The sequence below is a fragment of the Mangifera indica genome, chromosome 16, assembly GCF_011075055.1.
Source record: "Mangifera indica cultivar Alphonso chromosome 16, CATAS_Mindica_2.1, whole genome shotgun sequence".
NCBI lineage: Eukaryota > Viridiplantae > Streptophyta > Magnoliopsida > Sapindales > Anacardiaceae > Mangifera > Mangifera indica.
This window is the reverse complement of record NC_058152.1, coordinates 252159-274571: the sequence shown is the minus strand read 5'-3', so window position 1 is coordinate 274571 and position 22413 is coordinate 252159. Positions and strand designations below refer to the sequence as shown.

General features: G+C 32.9%; 4 protein-coding genes across 9 annotated transcripts; all 4 read right to left on the bottom strand.

The window, feature by feature from the left end:
• Positions 1 to 3380: 3380 nt before the first annotated feature.
• On the bottom strand, positions 3381 to 6488 carry LOC123199801 (probable serine/threonine-protein kinase PIX13). Its single transcript, XM_044614863.1, has 6 exons — positions 6184 to 6488; positions 5731 to 6071; positions 5161 to 5296; positions 4909 to 5051; positions 4397 to 4520; positions 3381 to 4249 (listed from the first exon to the last, which is right to left on the bottom strand). Exons 1-6 carry the CDS (start codon positions 6314 to 6316, stop codon positions 3831 to 3833), a joined length of 1296 nt encoding a protein of 431 aa, XP_044470798.1. The 5' UTR covers positions 6317 to 6488; the 3' UTR covers positions 3381 to 3830.
• A 3584-nt stretch (positions 6489 to 10072) lies between these two features.
• Positions 10073 to 13318, bottom strand: LOC123199800 (protein RKD5). Of its 2 annotated transcripts, none has more exons than XM_044614862.1 (5): positions 13003 to 13318; positions 12611 to 12860; positions 11268 to 11515; positions 10900 to 11114; positions 10073 to 10484 (listed from the first exon to the last, which is right to left on the bottom strand). In XM_044614862.1, exons 1-5 carry the CDS (start codon positions 13064 to 13066, stop codon positions 10293 to 10295), a joined length of 969 nt encoding a protein of 322 aa, XP_044470797.1. In that variant the 5' UTR covers positions 13067 to 13318; the 3' UTR covers positions 10073 to 10292. The 2 variants fall into 2 exon arrangements, with proteins under 2 accessions (XP_044470797.1, XP_044470796.1); XM_044614861.1 differs by having other exon boundaries at positions 10900 to 11120; positions 13003 to 13316.
• Positions 13319 to 14750: 1432 nt separating this feature from the next.
• On the bottom strand, positions 14751 to 18685 carry LOC123199799 (rab escort protein 1). 4 transcript variants are annotated; one of them, XM_044614858.1, is made up of 11 exons: positions 18538 to 18685; positions 17500 to 18309; positions 17282 to 17404; positions 17100 to 17199; positions 16602 to 16640; positions 16216 to 16462; positions 16040 to 16115; positions 15699 to 15894; positions 15377 to 15457; positions 15095 to 15208; positions 14751 to 14997 (listed from the first exon to the last, which is right to left on the bottom strand). In XM_044614858.1, exons 2-10 carry the CDS (start codon positions 18159 to 18161, stop codon positions 15113 to 15115), a joined length of 1620 nt encoding a protein of 539 aa, XP_044470793.1. In that variant the 5' UTR covers positions 18162 to 18309; positions 18538 to 18685; the 3' UTR covers positions 14751 to 14997; positions 15095 to 15112. The 4 variants fall into 4 exon arrangements, 3 of the variants coding, with proteins under 3 accessions (XP_044470793.1, XP_044470794.1, XP_044470792.1); XM_044614859.1 differs by having other exon boundaries at positions 14751 to 15009; positions 15111 to 15208; XR_006498425.1 differs by having other exon boundaries at positions 14751 to 14895; positions 15061 to 15208.
• An 871-nt stretch (positions 18686 to 19556) lies between these two features.
• On the bottom strand, positions 19557 to 22167 carry LOC123199464 (heterogeneous nuclear ribonucleoprotein F). 2 transcript variants are annotated; one of them, XM_044614482.1, is made up of 2 exons: positions 21904 to 22167; positions 19557 to 20484 (listed from the first exon to the last, which is right to left on the bottom strand). In XM_044614482.1, the coding sequence occupies exons 1-2, from the start codon at positions 21918 to 21920 to the stop codon at positions 19707 to 19709; spliced, it is 795 nt and encodes a 264-aa protein (XP_044470417.1). In that variant the 5' UTR covers positions 21921 to 22167; the 3' UTR covers positions 19557 to 19706. The 2 variants fall into 2 exon arrangements, with proteins under 2 accessions (XP_044470417.1, XP_044470418.1); XM_044614483.1 differs by having other exon boundaries at positions 19557 to 20395; positions 21904 to 22164.
• Between the last annotated feature and the right edge of the window lie 246 nt (positions 22168 to 22413).

The window sequence follows — 22413 nt, the reverse complement described above, 5'->3', positions numbered from 1 at the left end:
CAGACTAAACGTTTAAACATGTGCTTTATGAGCAACCAACTTCCCACCGGCTGCTGTGGTGGTGTGCCGGGAAAGAAAGCTTTATTCCACGGGCCATTCTAACTTTATAGGTTAGCCCACTTTTCAGTTTAGGCTTTTTATTAATATGGATGGGTCTAATGCGAGCTAATTAAAATCGGATTTATAGTTTAACTCAAATGAGTTAATTTTGACTTTGAACTCTCACTTGAAAACTCAATTCAAGATTGACTTGTTTCTTCATCTAGTCAATAATATTGTTTACCTCTAGCTCTAAATAGTTGATTTTAGCATTTTTTACTTTAATTCAAACTTCAGTCAGGTCTAAACTCAACTTAAATAAAATCAAACTCTAATTATTAAACTTTTTTTCACTATTTAAGTGCCATAAAAATACAATTAATATTTAAATAAACAATATTATAATGAGTAAATCTATGTTTACTAACAATGATACAAATTTATGTATTAATGATTATGTGTTATCATATAATTAAATTATATCTTATTTTTAATTCATAATCACTTAATTATATAATAATATATCCCCATTAATACCAAAGTTTGTATTATGTTATAATTTGTTGGTAGATGTTATAGCTTTGAAAATGTTGCTCAATGATATAACTATCCAATCACCTGAGGTGTGAGTAGCACTTAAGCTGAAGTGGCACCCAAGATTGAAAGGTTGTATAAGATTAAGTACATCTTCCCATAGAGTAAAACTATATGACAAATGGTAATTATTAATGAATACAAATAAATTAATGTATTATTATATGATTTGATGATCAAATTGATTAGTTTGTCTTTAATGTAAAATCACATAATAATGTGTTAATTTGTTTGTTCTCATTAAATCTGACTATTGAAACATGAAATATTATATTATTGTTAGACTTATTAATTAGGTCAGACAAGTTTGAAACCTAATTGTTTGACTTAAAAAATTTAATTTCTAATCGAGTATAATTTGGACATTGAGCGAGCTTAGATGAAAAAATAAAATTATCCATTAAGTAATCAGATTTGGACTTGAACAGAGGTTGTTCAAGCTCAAGGCCAAATAAGGTTAGAAATTCATTGTGAGCGAGGTGTATTTGTCAGGTTTTCAAACCTACAGGGGTTATACGGTATTTTAGTAGGTTTTTATAGTTATAAAGATAAATTCGAAACAGACCAGAAACATGCCCAAAGCCCAAAACATTACAATGAACAAGACCCGAAATAGGCCCGAAACAAGCCCCAAGCCCAAGATTTTTTAATGAATCAAACCTGAACAAAAAAATTAGACCTGAAGACTATACCCAAAATTATTTTACGGCTCGGATTTGAACAAGCCAAGCCTGATTTAGTAGGTCTATTGACAGCCTAATTATTGTTCCTTATACTAATAGTTTCTTTTGTTTTTTGGGAAATTATTTCATTTTAATTTATTTTAATTATGGAAATAATTATTGGTAATTTGTTAGGAAATAAGTATTCGTAATTTGGTAGGAATATGAATATTGGTAATTTTTTAGGAAATAATTATTGGTAATTTGGTAGGATTATGAATATTGGTAATTTTTAGGAAAAAACTATTTGTAATTTGGTAGGAATACGAATATTGGTAATTTTTTAGGAAATAACTATTTGTAAATACCTATTGGTAATTTGGTAGGAATATGAATACTGGTAATTTTTTAGGAAATAACTATTGGGAATTTGGTAGAATATGAATAGTGGTAATTTGTTAGGAAATATTTATTGGGAATTTGGTAGGAATATAAATATTGGTAATTTGTTAGGAAATAAGTATAGGTAATTTGGTAGGATTATGAATATTGGTAATTTGTTAGGAAATAATTATTGGGAATTTGGTAGGATTATGAATATTGAAAATTTGTTAGGAAATAATTATTGGGAATTTGGTAATATTATGAATAATGGTAATTTGTTAAGAAATAATATTTGGTAATTTGGTAGGATAAAGAATTTTAGTAAATTGGTAGGAAATATTTTTGGTAATTTGTTAGATTCATGAATATTTTTTTTCATTTATTTTCCTTCCACAATTGGACAACAGCTTATTATGAAGTTGCCATTCTGTAAAGTTGGAAAAATATTAATAAAGAGTGGTAATACGAGTATAAATAACGATATATCATCATGTGATTGGATAATTAAAAATTAAAGAAAAAATAACACTCAATCATATAATAACATATTATTATTTGTATATAAAATTATATATATAATTTTATTGATTTATAAATATGATTATTACACTTAACCCCTCAAATAATCAGTTCAGTTTTTCACAGTCATTACTTTTACAAGAGTGTTTAAATGTCTTAATTAAAACCGCAAATGAAAGCCTTTTGTGAATAGTATATAATACTTTATGATTAAAAAAGGTTACATTTACAAATATAGCATTAACAATTAGTATAAATACGAGTATAAAGTTACACTATCAAAATCACAATATCGAAATGACATAATTATTGTCTAACTATTAAAGTTAACAATTGATTTGACAAACGAATGGAAAAATAGTTTTTTTTAAACTTAAAAAAGAAAATTCTATCATTTCATCAAACACAGGTGAAAAATAGTGTTTTAGCCTTTCTTATACAAATTGTATCCATTAGTACATAAGAACATTATTAGTGTAACAATATATCAAATCAGGAATCACACAATATGATAAGAAGTCGTCAATATTGAAACCGAGTAGAATAATAATACATTCAACTAGACCTAACAAAAGCCGTGGGCTCTGAGCCTAGGGAGAGGCCAGAGTCAAGTGTGCAAGGTTCAAACCCAAGCTCAAACCCAAACCCATGGAGAACAGGCCTTGGGCTTTATCCCAAGGATTGGACCCAGCAGTAAGATAAATTATAAAATATAAAACTATAAATTTGCCCCAATAGTATTTTTTAAATATATATTTTGTATAAATATAATATAATAATAAAATATTAAAAAATAAATAAACCTAAAGGCATAACCTATTAGGCCGCCGCATAGGACTCAAACCACAATCCTATCTAAACTTTACATTTAGAGATAGAATCCAAGTCTATTCTTATCTTTAAAGACTCGAAATTTATTTGTTTAGATCTACGTTACACAATAATGAACATTAAACTCATTTTATATATACATTCATCTATGTTTTAGTTAATCTCAACAATAAACATAATAGTCAAAATCTCAATATGTAAAATCATTTCAATGTCTTTCTCAATGATAGAATCACAAATAAATTTGTCATTAAATGATTTAAGAACAGAACCACAAGTAATATCACTCAAGTTACCTTTCGAGATCACAAGTACTAATTTTCATCCATTGATACAGAAGAGGTTACCAAGTGTAACAACTTTGGGCAATAATGTGGATTTACGAAAAGAACATCTAAATCAAATTTGACATAGACTAGTTATAATATCAATAACATCAGCAAAGGAGAGCTCTGGGACTATTAAGTTTATGAATGGCCAAAATTTTAAAATGACATTCAAACCTTTGATGTAAAGTATATATATATATACACACATGGATTACTTAATTTTTCTGCCTGCACACTGCAAAAATAAGTAAAGCAGGTAAATGACCAATTGAGATTTCTTGTCTTACTATGTAATCCCACAGAGCAGACATGCTTTTGTGTCAATGTATATTTGGTGCAATCCAAATAGACAGCGAAAAGAATGAAGGTTTATCAAGTTACAACTTCAAGAGAAAAGCCACACATGCTTTTGTGCCGATGTAAGATGCTGGGCTCTGTCTTGTTACCTTTGTGTGTGATTCAATTTCCAGCTCTATGTTTTGACAGGGTGCTTTGAGTAAAGTGGGGAGCGACGATGAGAAGACTGTTGAGCATTGCGTTGAGTAGGACGTGAAGAGCTAAACACTGACTTCTTTGGTTTTTCCTTAATTGCTTCTATGTGTTCCAAAATCTCCACGACTTCTTTCATGGATGGGCGGTTTTTAGGTTCTTGCTCTATACATTTTAGAGCAAGCTGTGCTGCCTGTTGTGCAGCCTTAGTTGAATATTGGCCCTCTATCCGAGCATCCATAATGTTTTTCAGCTTCTTCTTCTGAGAGAGCATTGGCTTCATCCAATCAACCAAATTTTGCTCTCCGTTGGGGCGTTTTGTATCAAGTGCCCTCAGACCCGTCAACAGTTCCAATAACACAACTCCAAAGCCATAAACATCACTCTTCACATACAAATGACCTGTAGTACAATGATGAAATGCTAAGTCAATCAATTTATTTAACCCTAAGGGCACTTAAACAGCCGAAACAAACATAAATATCCAAAATTCTTAAACATATAGCTTAAACAGTGTATAATATTTCCAAATTCTATAGAGATAACTACCTGTTGCAATATATTCCGGAGCAGCATAACCATATGTGCCCATAACCCTGGTTGTGACATGGGATTCTCCACCAGCAGGCCCCAATTTTGCCAAGCCAAAATCCGATATTTTCGCATTGAAGTACTGTAGAAGGAAACAACACAAGGAAATAACACTTTATGTTGTTAGAATACTTACCTAAGGTAAGGTATCTAATTAATGTATGCATGCATATATTCCATAAAGCAGCAGATCATTGATTCTTTTCCTCCTGTCGTAAAACTGAAAGGAAGATGCCACAAAATTTGTCAACAACAAGATTTCAAGCTACTCCTGATTCAGAATATGGTAGAATAGGGGAAATATAGTCTGCATTTCAATCAAACTCTATTTCTGAGCTAATATAATTGTAACTGCTATTTCATTCTAAAATATCTACCATATGTCAAATTAGATTTCAATAATTCTATGTTTTTACTTTTAACACTAAAAGAGACTTAGATAAATGGGTAAGAATCAGATCAAAACCAACCCCATCAAGCAATATATTCGAGGCTTTGAAGTCTCGATAAATAACTTTCTTCTCTGAAGTATGTAGAAAAGCTAGTCCTTGAGCTGCTCCAACTGCAATTTTAAGCCGAATATCCCAAGACAATGGTTCAATGGAAGGATTTCCTATGCAACAAAGCAATCCAGCAATCAATAACAAAATCCATAAAAAAACATGCATGTTTTTCCCTTGTTTCCTTTTTTATCTTTGTGTTTAATTTGCTTGATTTCTTACTTCTGAAAAGATGATTCTCTAAACTTCCTCTCTGCATGAATTCATAAACAAGGAGCAGCTCTTTATCCTCCCAACAGTATCCCAATAACTTGACCAGGTTGGGATGAGAAAGACTTCCCAGAAAGTTAACCTCTGACTGCATAAAAAGCAATAAATTACATTATCATCAAGTTAAGAAGCATATTTAGAACATGTTATTCAAAGCTTTTTAGAAGCAATTTTATGTTTGATCAAGTTTGGAGAGTGTCACTGGCCTTGCATAATACAGATCAATTGAAGGCAGAAAATATTCTTAAAAGTAATTAACCTTATGAAAACACATTTCACAAATGTCAGCATTGGAATTCTAGCAATGCAGGGAAGTCATGCTTTGTGGGACCAACAACCTTTATCTAAGGCCCAATCAAAGTGGGAAATGATTGAAGGTTGTTGCCAACAATACCAGCACTTCTTTTTCTTTCTTCTTTTGCTTTTCTTTTCTTTGAATTCTTTCTGAAATTCTTCAACTTCCTAAATGTGGGTGATAAAAAAATTTAAAAAAGATAAAGATTAAAAAGTTAAGATGAAGACCTGCCATTCTTGAAGCCCTTGCATACTTTCTGGGTTCAATTTCTTGATGGCAACCACCATTCCAATACCACTTTTAGAAGGAGCAAATGTCTTCTCATCTATCCAACCTTTGTAAACTTTCCCAAAACCACCCTCCCCTAACAAAGTATCTGACTTGAAGTTCTTAGTTGCAAGCTTCAAATCTGCAAAACTGAACTCTTTCAAGTTTGGTGTCTCCAAATTTTGCCCATTTGCATTTACCTCCTCTCCTCCACCTTCACTAGCATCCACAGAAAATTGACTTTTGCCTGCACTACTACTAGTGGCTGATATCACTGTAGTATGGCTATAATTTGACACCCCTAACAAAATTTCAAAAAGACTCAGTTCAAAAATCTTTCCATAAATGAAAACTCAAACCGTTCTAACGAAACAAGACTAAAACTTAAAGATATTCAAGCAGAAAATCAGCACCTGGGGTTGTAGGATTGTTGATGGAGGTGTTGCTGGTAGTTGTAGGATTAGCCTCATTGGGAAAAGATACCCAGCAATTACCCATATCAAATAGAGCTGCTTTTGAAAGATGTTTGAAGAACAAAAGCTGCATAATTTAGGGAGGGTCTCTGTTGTTTTGTGGCTTAATATAAGGTTGAGGTCAAAGCTTGGAAAGATCAGCCAATGAGGCTAAGAAATAAAGTAGAAAAATGACTTAAGTGGATTTGAAAGCCTTTTCTTGTTGGACAATTGACACAACACTTCATTTCCTTGAGTTTACCATGAACCCACTTTCTTGTTTCATAATTTGTCCTGTCTTCTGTTCCCTTGTCTTTTTATCCTTTTAACCTTCAAGATGTGATCTGCTACAAGCGTTCAACCTATTGCCTTTGAAGACCAACAATTTACCTGTAACAATCAACTGCCGTGTCTTTCCGGAGCTTTTAATGTGTCCTTGTCACCTTGTGAACATTATGCCTAGAGCCTTGAATGTTAATCAAATATTTCATTATTTATTTATTCATTTCTTCGATAAAAAACATATCACAGTTTATAAGATTTCAGTCATTCTGCTAATGAGATTACACCAACAAGAATTACGTTATACCATTTTGGATTTTTATGACAAGAATATAAAAAGATACAATAAAAACAAACAAAATTTTAATATAATTCAATTAGGAATATGAAAAAACTTAGGTTCACAACACGATTGTAATATTATACAAGTAATGAAAGTGGAAAATTGTATTACAAATTTACAATGCAAGAATGCTAATTGAGTACTTGAAGTGTCTTTCACTTCGTCTTTACATACTAAGAATTTATACTAACAGAGTTTAGAGTTACATATATGATTGATTTTCTAACGTGTCTTAGTTTGTGGCATGAGAAATTATTCAATTGTGATTGTTGAAATTATGTGAAATGATTATAATACAATAAGAAATTGTAATTTAATGTTAAACACCTTATGGAAGTTATGACAAATACAAATCCATGTTTCTTATATATAGCTTTTAGGTAAGATGATGTCTTATTTGAATCTTTTCTACTCTCAAATCGGTGTAACATTTGTTCGTTAGTCATTAATCACACTCATAATTTATCATATCTATAAATTTGATCGTTTAACTTTGTATGGATAACACGAGGTCGTTCGTAACTAATATTTATAAATTATAAAATGGAATCCATTAGTTTATTTCATTTCACAGTTTCAATTTTGTCAAACAGCATAGCAGGCGAAGCTGGCCATTTCAAAATTAGAGGCCTGACAACTCTTGGTGATGGGTTCTTGGCAATAAACAAATAAAAGAATTTCTTTGTATAGTTTAATGAGGCAAAGAGGGTAATGGGGTCTACTAAATTGAAGAAAGTCAAATAACTGTGGCTCCTTTACAAGTCAAGTGGAAACGTGATTTGCAAGTGCAAAATGTTGAAGACTCTGAGCCTAAATTAAGCAATTACATGGCAACTTCAAGCTTACCATGAATCAATGTCAAAATTTTTCAGGGTTTAGAATCGCATAGTCAGAACTCACAAGTCTTAGTTTAATCAATAATCATTAGCAACAAGCAAACTTCTTCTATTCTCCCTTTTGTTTTAGAAGAAAACTAGTGATGGGTTGGCATTAAAATTGTACGCCTAAGATTAAGTTTGGCTCAAATTCCTCTTTGGTAACACCGATATTCATATAAATAACATTATTTATCCGTTAATGATTTTTTGACGATATTTTTGATCAATTCGAATGAGATTCAAGGTCGAATTGGTCATAATGGTTTTAAGTCAAATTCAAACCAACTTATGTTTAGGCTTGATTTGGTTAAATTAAAATCTACCCTTAACTTATCCATTGATATAGGTGTGTTATTAGAAATTAAAAAGTATAGGAACATTGAACTAAAAGAATAAGGAAAAATATTTTATTTTCAAATAATATTTCATGCACTAATCATGCATACAAATACGAAATATTCAATCATATAATGATATATCAATATTTAATTTAAGTTGAATTTGATTTAAAACTTTAACTTAACATGTTAGCTCAAGTTTGGCAAGAATTTTCCTTTAATAATATTATTCATCATGATACCGTTAATCTTGCAAGCTCTAATAATAAAAGTCCTCCTAGTTATACAAAAGATACATATCATCAATTAAGAGGACAAACTTTTGAAAGTTGCTCTCAATCTCTTTCTACTTTCTCACATTCTGCCACACGGTTTCTAATTTTTGGGGAAACCAAACACCTTCTAAGTCACTTCAAATCTAAGTGGAATCAATTGAGATCATTTTTGTATCCTTTTGGTTTAAATTACATTCTATAATCAATAAGGCCCGATTGAATAAATTTCTCGACAGCTACCGGGTTGACTGGAGATTTTTTGGAATCTTTAAGTGCCCACATTAAGGGACTAGTTTTGACATAAGGACTTGACAACCCACAACTTTAACCAGAGTTAAGAGCAATATTTTGATGCAAAAATATTGAAGATCTCAACTTGGGTGGATTCGAATTGAAATGAAAATAAACAAAAGGCAGCTTAAGTTTGAATCCAAAATGGCTAGTTCTAACTCTAACTCAGTTCGCACATCTTGTTGAGTAATATCACTTATGAAAAGAAGTCACCAAAAAAAAAAAAAAAAATTATCAACAAGGCGATCTCTATTACAATGATATCAACAAAGCGTCGATCTTGACAAATTGATTATTTTTCAACTAAGTTTGGCTCATTCGAACAAAACAACAAGCTAAACCTAAGCCAATTCGGCTTGAATCCATGCCCAATTTCTCAACTATATCATATGAGCAAACCCTGCCTTGTTCCTCCTCGTTAACCAAAACAGTATTGCTAATTTGGGTGGATTGTGTAATTATAAAGACATTGACCTTTCTATCCACCATGGTTTATTAAACATGGGCTATCAACAAGTGATGCGTTGTGTACAAATAAATCTTATTAATTTATATATACAACCTGATAAGTAATATATGATTGAATTATTTTGAAGTACAAGAAAAGATAAATCATCACATCATCCAATTATATATTGTCACATATACATAAGTTAGTAAATTTGTTTATACATGTAAATTTATCCATAAACATCTTAATAAAAAAATTCAATGCCGCAATGAAATCAAATCAAATCATTTACCTCAAGTTGACTTATGATGTGTAATGCATAATGGTGCTCCTTCCATTTTGTCAAAAAAAGCACCAATCTATGGGAGTCTTACCTACTTATTTGACTTCAAGAAAAGAGCAAAAAGAGTCTCAAAAACAGTATTGAGGTCCCAAGTCACCATGATGAGATAAATGAAGACCAGCAGAAAACGAAAGAAGCATTCACACTTGGAAGAGAAAGTTTTCTTCCCTATGAGTGGGCAGAAATTCTGTAAATATACATGCAGTTTTCATGATGTAACATGCTTTTTTTTAAATTAGCTTGATATATTAATTGACATACTTCATGCACATGAATGTAATCCATGTTATTCAAGCCAAATTTAAGCTGGAACTTAAGCTCAACAACTCAGTTAAAGTTTGGCTCGAATCTCTCTTAGACAACACTATATATCTCACCAGTGATATTTATCTCACCAACGATCCTATTTATCCCACTGATGACCTTCTAACAACATTTCCAGCCAAATCAAACGAACTCAAGGCAAACTAACCGTTATTTATTTGAGCAAAGCTCAACCCAACCCGTGTTTAGACTCAACTTGCTTTGAATCCAACCCTAGTTTTAGCTAGAGAGTAATACTTGACCAAGCTCAACCCAGCTGCTGGTCAACCCTGAATATGTACCTGGCAGATTAAACCACCATTGATGACTAAATTGGAGAAACATGGGAATCTAGAACATATAATCTCATTGATATGAAATTAACTCAGAGAACAACTTCGAAAATCTGGCTAGAAGCCCAATACAAGCCATATAATTTAGCAATAGGTGCACTGCAGATTTGTATATATGGGAAATCTTGATAATCATACATGTCCTAAAAATGACAAGATCTTCATCCTCTAATCTACATCCTCTCACAGTTAAAGTTGACTGTGAGAGACTGACTAGTCCTGCTTTTTTAGAACTCTAGCTTTGTGCCTTCTCTTGAAAATGTCTTGCCTGAATTTCTTGGTTTCAGTCTGTATCTCCATGAAGGGTTTCCTCTCTATGGTTTCCTTTTCTTCCTCCAACATTTGCCGCCTCTTTGCAACTGCCGTGGCTGCAGCCTCATCCTCCTGCTGCTGTTGCCCCACCTCCTGCATACATTTCCAAATAAACAAGCATGTTTACACTATGCCACCGGTATGAAATTGTCTTTAAGAAGCCATTTCTGAATTAGATTTGTATACATATGTCATATGCTATCAATTTGCATACTGCAGTGCATAGCATTCAATGGTTTAAAGGTCTCAAATTTAGTTTCAGCAGCTGGAATATAGTCTTTGCTTAATCATTAAATTCAAATCAGCTATTTCAATTTGCTACGCTGAAACTTAGATATGGTTACAATAGTCAATCTAAAGGTGGTTTAGTTGATGGTTGGGCATGTATCACAATTAAAAGTCCATTAAAATCGCTTTCTCAATATGCAAAAGTGCAAGAGGCGTATCAATTGGGTCAAGTCAAAAAGATATCATATGAAGGATAATTTAAGCAAAGAACAGAAAAGACCTGCAGCTCATGGATTAGACCATCAAGGGATTTGATTTTCCTGTGTGGCCAGCGAGGAATACCAAATTCTCTGCATTTCTTCTTTAGAACTGTGAGACCAACTTTCAAGTTTCTCGAAGCTTCAAGAATTGGAAGATCAAAGTATTTAGCGAGATCTTCCAAAGCAATTCTAGCAATATCCTCAGAGGCTGCTCTTTTCTTCTTCCCCACAATACCTGGAACTTTTTACCACATTCGTACAACATCATACTTATAGCATAAAAACTTGAAAAGAGCAGCTAGTTTATTCATCAAACAGGAAAAAAAAAAGTAATTGATATAATAATAGAGAAAAAGCAGTTGGCAAAAAATAAGGCTTTTGGAAAGACCTGATGCACATTCTTCAGTTTCTTGAATCCCAGAATGTTCACTGGTAGTAACTGAATTAGGAAGAGAATTAAGATCCTGATCAAACTCATGGGGACTTCTTCGAGACAGATGGCAATGCTCTTGGTTTGTTTCATCCATTGCCTGCCACTTAAAATGTGACAATTCCTGGTCTCCTGATTTGATGCTCAATTCATATATTATTTGGAGATCACTGGACAGCTCTGGAATTGACTTGAGCTTTGGATTTCTGAAAAGAAGTAGAAAAATTTACCACTTTGCAAACACAAGTCAGCAATACAATTCGCACAAATGAGCCCAACCCAATGTAGAATCCCATCATTTCAAATAGGGTTTGCATAGATTCCTTGACATGCCATTGCCACAGAAAGACACAGTAAGTTCAATGCAGAATCACATCCCAATGTAGATAATAGTACAGTCTTAACCACAAATACTGAGCCTTGAAACCCATTTCACCACATCAATGTTATGAACTGAAACACTCATAAATGCATCACTCTATTTTTACACCAGAAAAAATATTTGAAAATATATAAAAATACCATCATTTTAAACAGGGTTTGCATAGATTCTTTGAAATGCCATTGCCACAAAAAGATACAGTAAGTTCAATGCAGAATCACATCCCAGTGTAGATAAAAGTACAATCATAACAGCAAAACTGAGCCTTGAAACCCATTTCGCCAAATCAGTATTATGAACTGATACACTCATAAATGAATCACTCTATTGTTTACACCAGAAAAAAATCTAATGAAAATATATAAAATACCACCATTTTAAACAAGTTTTGTATAGATTATTTGAAATGACACTAAAAAGACACAGTAAGTTCAATGCAGAATCACATCCCAATGTAGATAAAAGTACAATCATAACCACAAAAACTGAGCCTTGAAACCCATGTCACCACATCAATGTTATGAACTGATACAGTCATAAAATGCATCATTCTATTGTTTACATGAGAAAAATATTTGCAAATATATCTACAAGGAGGCAATTTCACAAAGAAATTGCAAGAAAACATCAAACATCAGCCCAGAGAGACGGAATGTATCTAAGCAACGCCTCCAGAGAGACAAATATAAATTTAAGCATCACTTGTTTCTGGTATGAAAGATGGCTAGACACCAAAATGGTTTTAATTGAAATACAGGTTCAAAGCAGACCCATTTATGGTATAATATTTAAACATAAACTCTCTGCGACTGAACTTCCAACTTCCCAAATATGATTAACAAGTAGAAGCACTTGCATGTCTAATGTCTTTAAAACACATTGGTATCATCAGCAAAACATCAAAAGAGAAAAATAATACCTTGAAATTAAGAGCACAGGAGGAATGTTGGTGGAACTAGGAGAAGAATCAGCGTGAAAAGCGAAAAGACAGAACCACAAACCAATGACTCGGCCTTCAAAAAGCTCAGAAACTTGAAATCCTCGCAATCTAAGAAGTGGGGTGGCAGCCATTTCAACATAAGAACCTTTTTTTCTGAACAAAAACTCTCTCTCAACTTGTCTCTCCTTTCCATTTTCCAATCGGTAGACATGCAAGCTCCTGATCAACTCTGCAAACAAAGCACAACCCCACCAAGGAAACACAATAAAAACCAAAACTTTCATAAACAAACAACAAAAATCCTAGTTTCTGATCAGAAAAATAACAACTCTGAACAACAAACAAAAGTGTTTTCACTGTTTTTGGGTTACCTTTGTTAATGGTGTTTTCAAAGACAAAGAGAGCAGATATAGAAGATTGCTGAGCAGAATCCATGAGAAAGAAGGGATCATTATGATCAAATAGTAAGCTTTGAAATGAAAAACAATGGGGTGAAGAAGAAAATACAGAGTTTAAAAGAAGAAGAAGAACAAGTGTGCATGATTTCTGTCTTCAAGCTAGTTTCAGTTCCATAGCCAAGCAATAAAATAAATAGGCTGATTTGTTATTTATTTATTTTTCTTGTGTTGAATTAGTCAATGTCAATGGGATTAATTTGGCGAAACATGAATTTTTTTTTTATTTTCATTATTTTACATTATATTGTTAAATTTTTTAATAAATTACTAAAAATGATTCTTTAAAATTTAAACAATTAACAAAAATTATAATAATAGTGTCGTTGCAAATAGATATTAACAAATATAAATATATTACCATAGATATATTATATTATTATAGATATATTATATAACTCTTAAGTAACGCTTATATTACTATTTATCCATTTATAAACAATAAGATTTAATACCATATTGAATTTTTATTATTTTTTAATTTTTTAAAAAAATTGTCATTTGATAAAATCACATGATGAACAAATTGTTAAAATTATCAAAAATGCTCGTAAAATTCTCAAAAGCCTTTTATGAAAAAATTTAACATATTTTAAATATTTGCTTATGAATTCTAAAAAAAAAAAAAACTTAATATATGAGTTGGTAATAACCATCTCAATTCAATAAAATAAAGGTGTTACTACGATAAATAAATCGTAGGTAGGAAAGGACATAAAGACAAAAAAGATTATTTTGTGAGATAAAATGTGAAAAAACAGGAATCCGAGGATTAAATATTGTCTTGTACTAAAAAAAAACTAACACTTTTTTTCCATTGGTCTCTTTCAGGCGTTTCAAATTCCAATAAGAGCCATTAAACACTATCATCAACTTAACTGCTGTTATGCCAAGGACAACTCACTCACTTACTAGATTGCCCCTTCAGGACTTCTTTAAAATTAAATTCTTTTATTCGCTTAGTCACAGGGGTAGTTTCGTCTACATGCAAAACAATCTGTTCAAGAAAGCCGTACCAACTACCTCAGGGGCAGGGAAGTTAAACCTATTACCGTATTTGACATCTAATTTACCTGAAATAACGAATATGCCATTGGGCTAATGGACTCCTTTTTTTATCCCTTAGTAACAAGTTAAACCAATTCGAATGATCAAATGGTTGAAAAGTCATCAACATGTCTTAACTTTTTTTGACGACTTTAATCATAAATATTTGGAACTGCTATTTTGTCACTGTACAGCAAACATCCCAAGTTCGAATTAAACCAACTCAAATAATAATCATAAATTTATCTTATCTGACAATTTCTCTTTTTAATATTTAATAATCTTTATTCTTCATCTCTAATAGTTCATCTGATAACTCATTATCAATTTGAACTAGACTTTTTATATTCAAACCAAACTCAAACTAATCTTTATTTAGACTCGGCTTAACTTAAATCCACTCATACTTTTCAAGCAAATACAAACCACAATTCTATGCTTCAACCCTCCAAAAGTTTATGCACAGGTAATCTTACTAACAAATTTTCATCTTAGAACTATCACTAAACAGTTTCAATCTTGATAGTAGTCAAGATTCTGTGGACTATTTATTTTATGTATGGTTTCTTATCGAAACTTGCTCTTCAAAGTAACTCTAATGGCTAGAAACTACAATATGCCAATAACTGTCCTTCCAATTTCTCCTTAGAGAAAAAAGAAAATTGTGTTCATGTACAGAGTGATAAAAGAGTATTAAGTTATCAAAGCAATAAGGCACAAATACAACACAAGAGATGTCACCCGGATCAGTGTTCCAATGTTCTGCAACAGAAAGAAAGGCAGCACTATCAGTAACTCACAGGAAAGAATCATAGTTCCATCTCCTCGCTAAGTTCTGGAATCATATATAGAAGTGCCCAAATTCTGTGCGAATGCCTTCAAAATCATGAAAACAAAACAAACAGTGTTGATCACAGGAAACAGTACCGGAAAGAGCAGCTGCATTTCGTAAGCCATAATTTTGAGCAGAAAAGTACTTTCATGTCTCTAGAGTAAGGCCAGCATCATCCACAGAATTATCAGGTGAAGTAGTCTCTGGAAAGAATTCTTCATTTGGATATATCTTGTGGAATAGCTATCAATTATAAGACCAAATGTCACTCAGTATCATAAAATGTAGAGGGTTTTAGAATCCTAGTTAATAAAATCCACAAGATGAGAACCCACTGAAAGAAAAACAGAGACTTTGCAAACAAGAATGATCCAGAATTTACAAGTAAAATATTCTTAGTTTACAAAGTACCTTCTCAGTAGCATTCAAAAGATCAGTGTAGTTCAGATTTCCATCTGGCATTATAGTTGAGCTAATAGATGCATATTGACCCTGAAAATGAACATAAAAACCTTATCAAACATTAACATTATCGACAAACGAAGTCCCCCTAAACTGACTCAGCTTTGAAAGCAAATGTCTGGATCTCCAAAATCACCATCTAACCTAGATATTTTTTCACAAAAACAACAGAGAGAAAAAAAAAAGATAACAAAGCATAAAAACAGATGATATTAGCACAACATTATAGCAAGAAAGAAGTTGCAAGAAAAAGCAAAGATGAGAAATATACCATTACAAGATCCTGAACATACAATGCACTCCACAGTATAGAGGGTTTTACTTCTTCTGGATCCTTGCCTTGAATTGTAGAGCTACTTTCAGCATTTTCAGAATCAAGAAGTTTCTCAAGTGCATTCAAGGTTGCGTGTAGCAACTTCTTTCCTTGATCAGCATCAGCACACAAAGCTGAAAAATACAGCACAAACCTGAGCAAGAAGAAAAAGCTAAAAATGTGAACCCAAGTATCACAAAATTTCCCAAAAGCAGGAAGAGTTATAATCCATTGTAAAAATAGGAATTAGAAAAGCATTAAAACCATTTTTATCTGTTTGAAAGCAAAGAGAAACTTACATGCCCGAAGGACAAACAGCTAAATTGCTACCCAGCTGAAGAACTCGGATTGCAGCAACCTGCTCTGGAAACAAAGCTAAAACAAGACAGAAAAAATAAATATTTAAGTCAACTTTTTGTGTCAATTTTAAGTCTTATGAATAGCAGAACAAAAAAAGAATTAAAAATGATCTTACATTTAGGAGGATACACCACCATAATATTTGATATATTTGGTTTCAAAGAACACTTGGTGATGCATATTCCCCTAGCCACCTTCCTATTAACATCTGTGGGATTATAAGCAAGTAAATATTCTGGCAATTGCTCAGATGGAGGAGTTGCTAATGTTCCTGGAACTGTAAAGGATGGATCTAGGACCAGCTTGTTGCTGAATATATCTTGGCCTGAAGCTAATTTAACACCTTTATAGGACCCACTTTCCTACAATGTTTCCAAAGAAGAATTTACAACTCATTTTCTTATGAAAAGTAGTCACACTGAGTTTATTTCAAGTAACAAATCCCTAACAAATTTTCCCTGGCAAAAGAATGAAGAAATAAATCCTAAGTAAACTTTGTACCTCGTCCTTAAGCAGAGAAATCACTGGCATACGCAAAACCTGTATCATAGAGTTTCAGAGGAAGATAAACATATTAACTCAGCAAAGGTACAGTTGTGAAACAGAGTAGTTCCACTTCAAAACAAATTAATATTGCCTAATAAATGAACATCAATTCAATTTTTTCCTTTGCAAGGTATCAATTGCTTAGTAATTTCACAAAATGATCAGACGCATTAACTAAAAGTGATATCAGAAAAAGAAACACACATAGACCTCAATTAGCTGCTTCATGTTTCAAATCCAATGTTCTAGTACTTTCAACTTGATATCCAAAGATCTTCCCTAAGTTACCACCCCCATTACTGCAACTATTACACCATTAATTGTTAACATGTTATTCCCAAATATAGGCATGATATGTAACTGAAAAAATTTACTTAATCATGGCAACCCAATAAAATAAAAAACAACAAAGGCTGCATAAAAGATAAAGAAAAAGGCATTTTTCATACTTACATAAATACAACCTTTGACAGCTGCACGGCGACAAAATGCTTGTGGTAGCTCCCCTTGCCCATAAATAGGATATATCAAAGCCCCAAGTGAATTTTGAAACCTAAACAAGGCAGTAACAGATGAGCTGCAGATAGCCAAAACTACAATAACAAACAAGGCATAGCTTTAACTCTACGACTAACCTGCCAACAGATGAATTGTAGAGAGCTAATCGATTTATTCCATCTTTTGTCTTTAGTACGTCTTTACTAACCTCTGTATTTTCTTGATCATAATCTGCCATTGCAATTGCATATAGAATCATCCTACAAAGCCAGAAACATGAAAACAATCAACAACTTACAAATGGAAACAACTGGAATAGAAAAAGGAAATTCTCACAAGCAGGAGATGACCGTACAATTTAATCTTCTGTGGCAACTTCATTGCCGTCAAAAATTCAACAAAAGGTATCTCCAAATCCTCCTCTGAGATTTTCATGTTATTGTCTTCATGCTCACTTTCGCTCAAGTGTCCCTGAACAAGTTTAAAGAATCTCATCAACTGATTCTTCTCCATCAACCCCAAACTTTTGTCCTTAAATATTGCTGCACGCGAATCTGGCACGCTCCATAACTTCCCATCACCATCCCCCACAAAACTTGCATCAATACTTTTGAACTCAACATACTGACTTGCCCCTGACTTTAACAACAAATCCACTGATAGGTCGGCACAAAATAAAGCCCTAGGTCCTAATAAATCTAAATAAAATTTTCTAGAGTGTTTATTGAGAAGTTCAGGAGCTGAATTAGAAATCTCTACTTCAGAGTAGAGTGGGCGGGTGGTGAGATCATGGTCATCAGAGGAAACGGTAGAATGGGAATTTAGGAAGGAAGTAATATCTGGGATGGTAAGGGAGGCAAAGTGAGATCCATAGAAAGGGTTAGGGTCTAGGTGAAGGACAGATTTCCCAACTGCAGATGCTGCCGCAGAAATTACAGATTCCGGTAAGCCAGTTCCAATTATAATGAGGTCAAAGGTAGCGGGCTCGATCGGAGGATATGGTGGGAGGTCACTCATTGTATTAATTCTAGAGTTACCTAGCTGCCAACTGTAAGAAGCAACTTCAATTTTTCTTGGGTTTCACTAGCAAGACTCAGATGTCTTCTTATTACTCTTAATAAAATTTCATTTCCAGCAACACAAAAATCTGAGTACAGGGCAGAACCTAAACATTGGAATGGATTTGTAAACTGGGTTAGTGTTTAAAAAATATAACGAATTAAATGAAAATAACAAATTCCATCTTCAGAAACATAAAATTTTTCTGCTGTATTTGCAAACTTTTATATTTCTATTTGAAATTGACGAGTTGAAACGGAAATTTGCTGAACCAAATAATAAGAAGGAACTCAACATAGCTTTCCATGAGATATTAAATTTCGAAATTTAGTACCTGAAACTGCGTTACCGCGAAGTCGATTTCGTCAAAAGAAGTAAACAGTGAGATTGAAATGGAGTCGTGGATGGAGTAAAGAAGAAAAGGCGGGTAAGGAAGGAAGCTTATGGGCTGGGCCGGGTTTAGTCCAAATTAATCTCACATGAGATTTTGGCCCGATTTAACCCGATTCGTTAACTGTGAAGAATGTTCTTACAATGAAGTTTGGCTATAGGTATGGCTATTTTTCTGGTTATTTGAAGGGTGGATTCAAGAAGAACCAGGTGCCATCAATGGTTAGTTTGAGTTTAGTTTAATTTTTTTTAAAAAAATTGTTGAAAAAGAAGAATATTTAACTCAAGATTGTCTTGATTCAAATATGCGATGAAGAAAAAAATTCAAAACAATAATCCAATCATAATTGTTAACAAAAAATATTTTAAGTTGACTAGAACTTGACTCACAACTCAAATAAAAATTACTTGAATTGAATTGAATTATTTAACAAAATAAGAAAAATCGATGACAAAAATGAATTGTACTTATCCAAAAAAATTATCCCAGGAGAAGAAAAAGATTCCAGTTAGCAGTAGCTCTAGATTGTCTTGATTCAAGTATTTCTTTTAAGTAACAAATTGAAAACAATAATCCACTTATAATTGTTTCAAAAAACAATCTAAGTTGACCCGTAACTCAAATTAAAAATACTTAAATTGAATTAATGAGCTGATTCAAACCAAACAAAACCCAACTCAAAGCCAACTCATTTATCCTTGAATCAAGCTCGGGAGGGGCATAAATTGATGGCACTTACCAGCTTATGAAAAACTGAAAGAAAAAGGTGGTAAATATAATTCAACTAAAGATACTTGAAACAGTTCATTTGAAATTTTCAGATGAACCAGGATAGAATTAAAGCCAGAACCGAAAAAATGTAAGCAATCGATAGGGCAGAGTTTTTAATTTACAATCTTGAAGTTCAATATCTCCATCTAATTTTCAAAGGATAACATATATTGATGAATATTCTATGAATATAAACCAAAAATAAGTGATATTGAGGCACAATGTGCTGTATGTTTCACACAGAACAAGAAGGTGCATATGCATAATTGCACAGCTAGCTGAAAGAACTACAAAGATAACAAAAAAGGTCAGCCATCAAAATTCCCAGCTTCAAAGCCTATTCACTGCCTTGATCTTGACTCGGCACGTCTAGCTTCATCTTTTGTTGAAGGGAATAGCTCGACATACCTCGTACCTATTGTCATCTTATCCTTGAACATTGCTCTCTTAGCCTCCTCCGCCGAAGCAAACTCCACAAATGCCTCACCGGTAGCTTTCCCATCAGGGCGGCATGCAATGTGTATCTTATCTTCAATAAGTTTGAAGTCTTTAAAGAATTCAACTATATCAGGTTTCTTAACAGAGAAAGGGAGACCACGCATCTTTAAAATCTCAGTGTATTCCATTTGATCTTTGTCATTGAATCTCTTTGCACGAGATGGTGGAGGGCTTCCATGGTAATCATTATCATAAATTCCTTCATAATTCACCTCTGCAGCCACAGCATTGTAGTAATCTTGTCTCTTGCACCTGAAAACTTCCACATACCTGCGCCCCATGTTTTGCCTGTCTCTCTGTAAAGCAAAATCAACCTGCATTGACCCAGCAAAAACAACAAAAGCCTCTCCCGAGAACCGTCCATTCTTGTTAACCAACAACACATCCACTATGTCTAGTCCAGCAAAGAACTTGAAGATATCAATATCCGTGCAATTGAAAGGTAAGCCTCTTAGACGAACCACCGGAAAGGAAGGAGGCTGAAAGCCACCACCATAGCCATACGGTTGAAAGCCACTTGAGCTGCTGCTCACTGCGAAGTAGGGATTTGATTCCATCATTCTTTGTCTCTTTGAGCCGACCTCGTACCCGTCCGAAACCCCCCCGCTTCCCAACATTGCCCTTCAATTATCCATACCCAAAAAGAAAAAATCCCCCACTCAACCTGTTAATAAACCAAACCCAACCCATTTTTCCCTGACACCTAATTTCCAATCCTACTTTTAATAATTTCAAAGCATTATCATGATAAACCCTCCCCAAAAAATAAATATATAAATGTAAAATATATACAAACACACCCAACATGCAAAGCAAAGCAGAGCAGCAACACAAGTGACCACAATGGGCAGTAACAAAGTCTAAACCAAGGGATAGTAGTAGAATGGACAAATAGATAATGTATATTGGATATACCACAAATAAACCAAAATCAAATAACAGTACCCTTGTCATTTGCTTAATACAAAAAGAAAGCAATAAATCGACAAGATATGACATGAATGGACGAGAAGGCATACCAAGCAAATCTATGCAACATAGCAAACAAATGGTGCATATATAGCCAGGACATATAGAATCAGTCTTCATGGTTCACCTTTAATTTCAGCTATTAACAGCTTTGTTGTATCCTTAGATCGTAGTTATTGGCAAGACAAAGAGCGACTACATAATTTAAACTTAGTATGCTCCAATGGGGGATAGAAAAAGACCATTTTGCATAACACTGTGACCAATATCAAACTACATCACTTCTTTCCACCCTTGTTGCATATTACTTTCCCAATTCTTATAAATGGGTTGTTGTAATTTCATGCTAAACTTAATTTGTTTAAAAAGCAATGTTCAGTTATCTGGTCCCTTTCTTTAGTTTTATTCAACAAAACATGTAAGCATTATCATATATTTACCAAGCTAAGTGACATAGGTTCATGGTCTTCAGCGAGTCTTTTGGACGGACTTGACACTACCATTTAAAAAAAATCCATAATAGGTTAAAGTGTTTGACATAGAAAATTTAGCTTAAACTTTTAAATACTCATAACAGCTATTGTATCCATAGCTATATATACAAATTTCACTAAAATCTTCTCGCAGTGAAGACTTAGTACCTACATTCTTAATAAAATCCAATTCATCATTTAAATTTACGTATTGTTCATATATCTAGCATTAATTCTGTAAACAAAGGCCACCTTGCACACACTTTCAACAGAAAACAGATAAATTTTATGTTCAAGTTTCTACACAACGTAGCTCTTCCACACTGGGATTGTTTTCCAAATATTAACATTATTGAACAAGTTGTTTTAGCAATCAGATTTAGCTTTCTAGGTCTAGTTCAATTATCTGCTTTAAAAAAAAAAAAAAACCAAAAATTCAATAAAAGCGATTATATTTCTCCTGTTGCCGTCAATTAATTGTATTTATAACCTAATATAATCAGAAAACAATAAAAAAATATAATATAATCAATCAAGAAACTCACAAACAGAACAACCAAATTGACACAAAAGGATTAATCATAAATTTACGACTTACCCCCTTGATCCGTACATGGCTCCTGCAACTTGATAGCTCGTCTTCGCGCTTTTCGATTCTCCGATGAAATTTTTAAAAAAAAATTCTCTAACAAAAGCTCAATGTCTGATTGAGAGAAGAACCCTAGCTGAATAAAACGCAAACTTGTCTGTTCTATTTTTCGCGTTTCGGGCTATAAATTGTCAGTTAATATTTTTTACTAAATCTTGGATGTGTGTATAGTTTACCCGAATAGCCTTGTGTTTCATCATTAGAAAGAGCCAAGACGGCGACCAGTTCGAGGGTGGTTCAGGAAATAGATTTTTTAGTTAAAATAGTATTACAGGCTTTCAATATTTAGTGCCAACAATATTTAACTAAATAATTTTAGATTAGGAATAAAATACACCAAAGCATTATTCTTTCTTATTATGGAAAAAAAACTTTTCTGATATCAACTTTGAACGCCAATGTGACAACATCATTTTTTTTAACTATGTGTATAATATTTCAATCACAACAATTGTGAAA

Excerpts from the sequence above, each read along its gene's own strand:
- LOC123199801 (XM_044614863.1), bottom strand. The coding sequence starts at position 6,316 with ATGCAGCTTTTGTTCTTCAAACATCTTTCAAAAGCAGCTCTATTTGAT. Across the intron at positions 5,297-5,730 it reads AAGGGCTTCAAGAATGGCAG|TCAGAGGTTAACTTTCTGGG; the intron begins GTCTTCATCTTA and ends CTTTTTATGCAG. Across the intron at positions 5,052-5,160 it reads AGAGAATCATCTTTTCAGAA|GAAATCCTTCCATTGAACCA; the intron begins GTAAGAAATCAA and ends TTTGTTGCATAG.
- LOC123199800 (XM_044614861.1), bottom strand. The coding sequence starts at position 13,066 with ATGGATTCTGCTCAGCAATCTTCTATATCTGCTCTCTTTGTCTTTGAA. Across the intron at positions 11,121-11,267 it reads AACTGAAGAATGTGCATCAG|TTCCAGGTATTGTGGGGAAG; the intron begins GTCTTTCCAAAA and ends TGTGGTAAAAAG. Across the intron at positions 10,485-10,899 it reads GTCTAATCCATGAGCTGCAG|GAGGTGGGGCAACAGCAGCA; the intron begins GTCTTTTCTGTT and ends AAATGTATGCAG.
- LOC123199799 (XM_044614857.1), bottom strand. The coding sequence starts at position 18,161 with ATGAGTGACCTCCCACCATATCCTCCGATCGAGCCCGCTACCTTTGAC. Across the intron at positions 17,200-17,281 it reads TACAATTCATCTGTTGGCAG|GTTTCAAAATTCACTTGGGG; the intron begins GTTAGTCGTAGA and ends TGCCTTGTTTAG. Across the intron at positions 15,458-15,698 it reads ATGTTCAGGATCTTGTAATG|GGTCAATATGCATCTATTAG; the intron begins GTATATTTCTCA and ends GTTCATTTTCAG.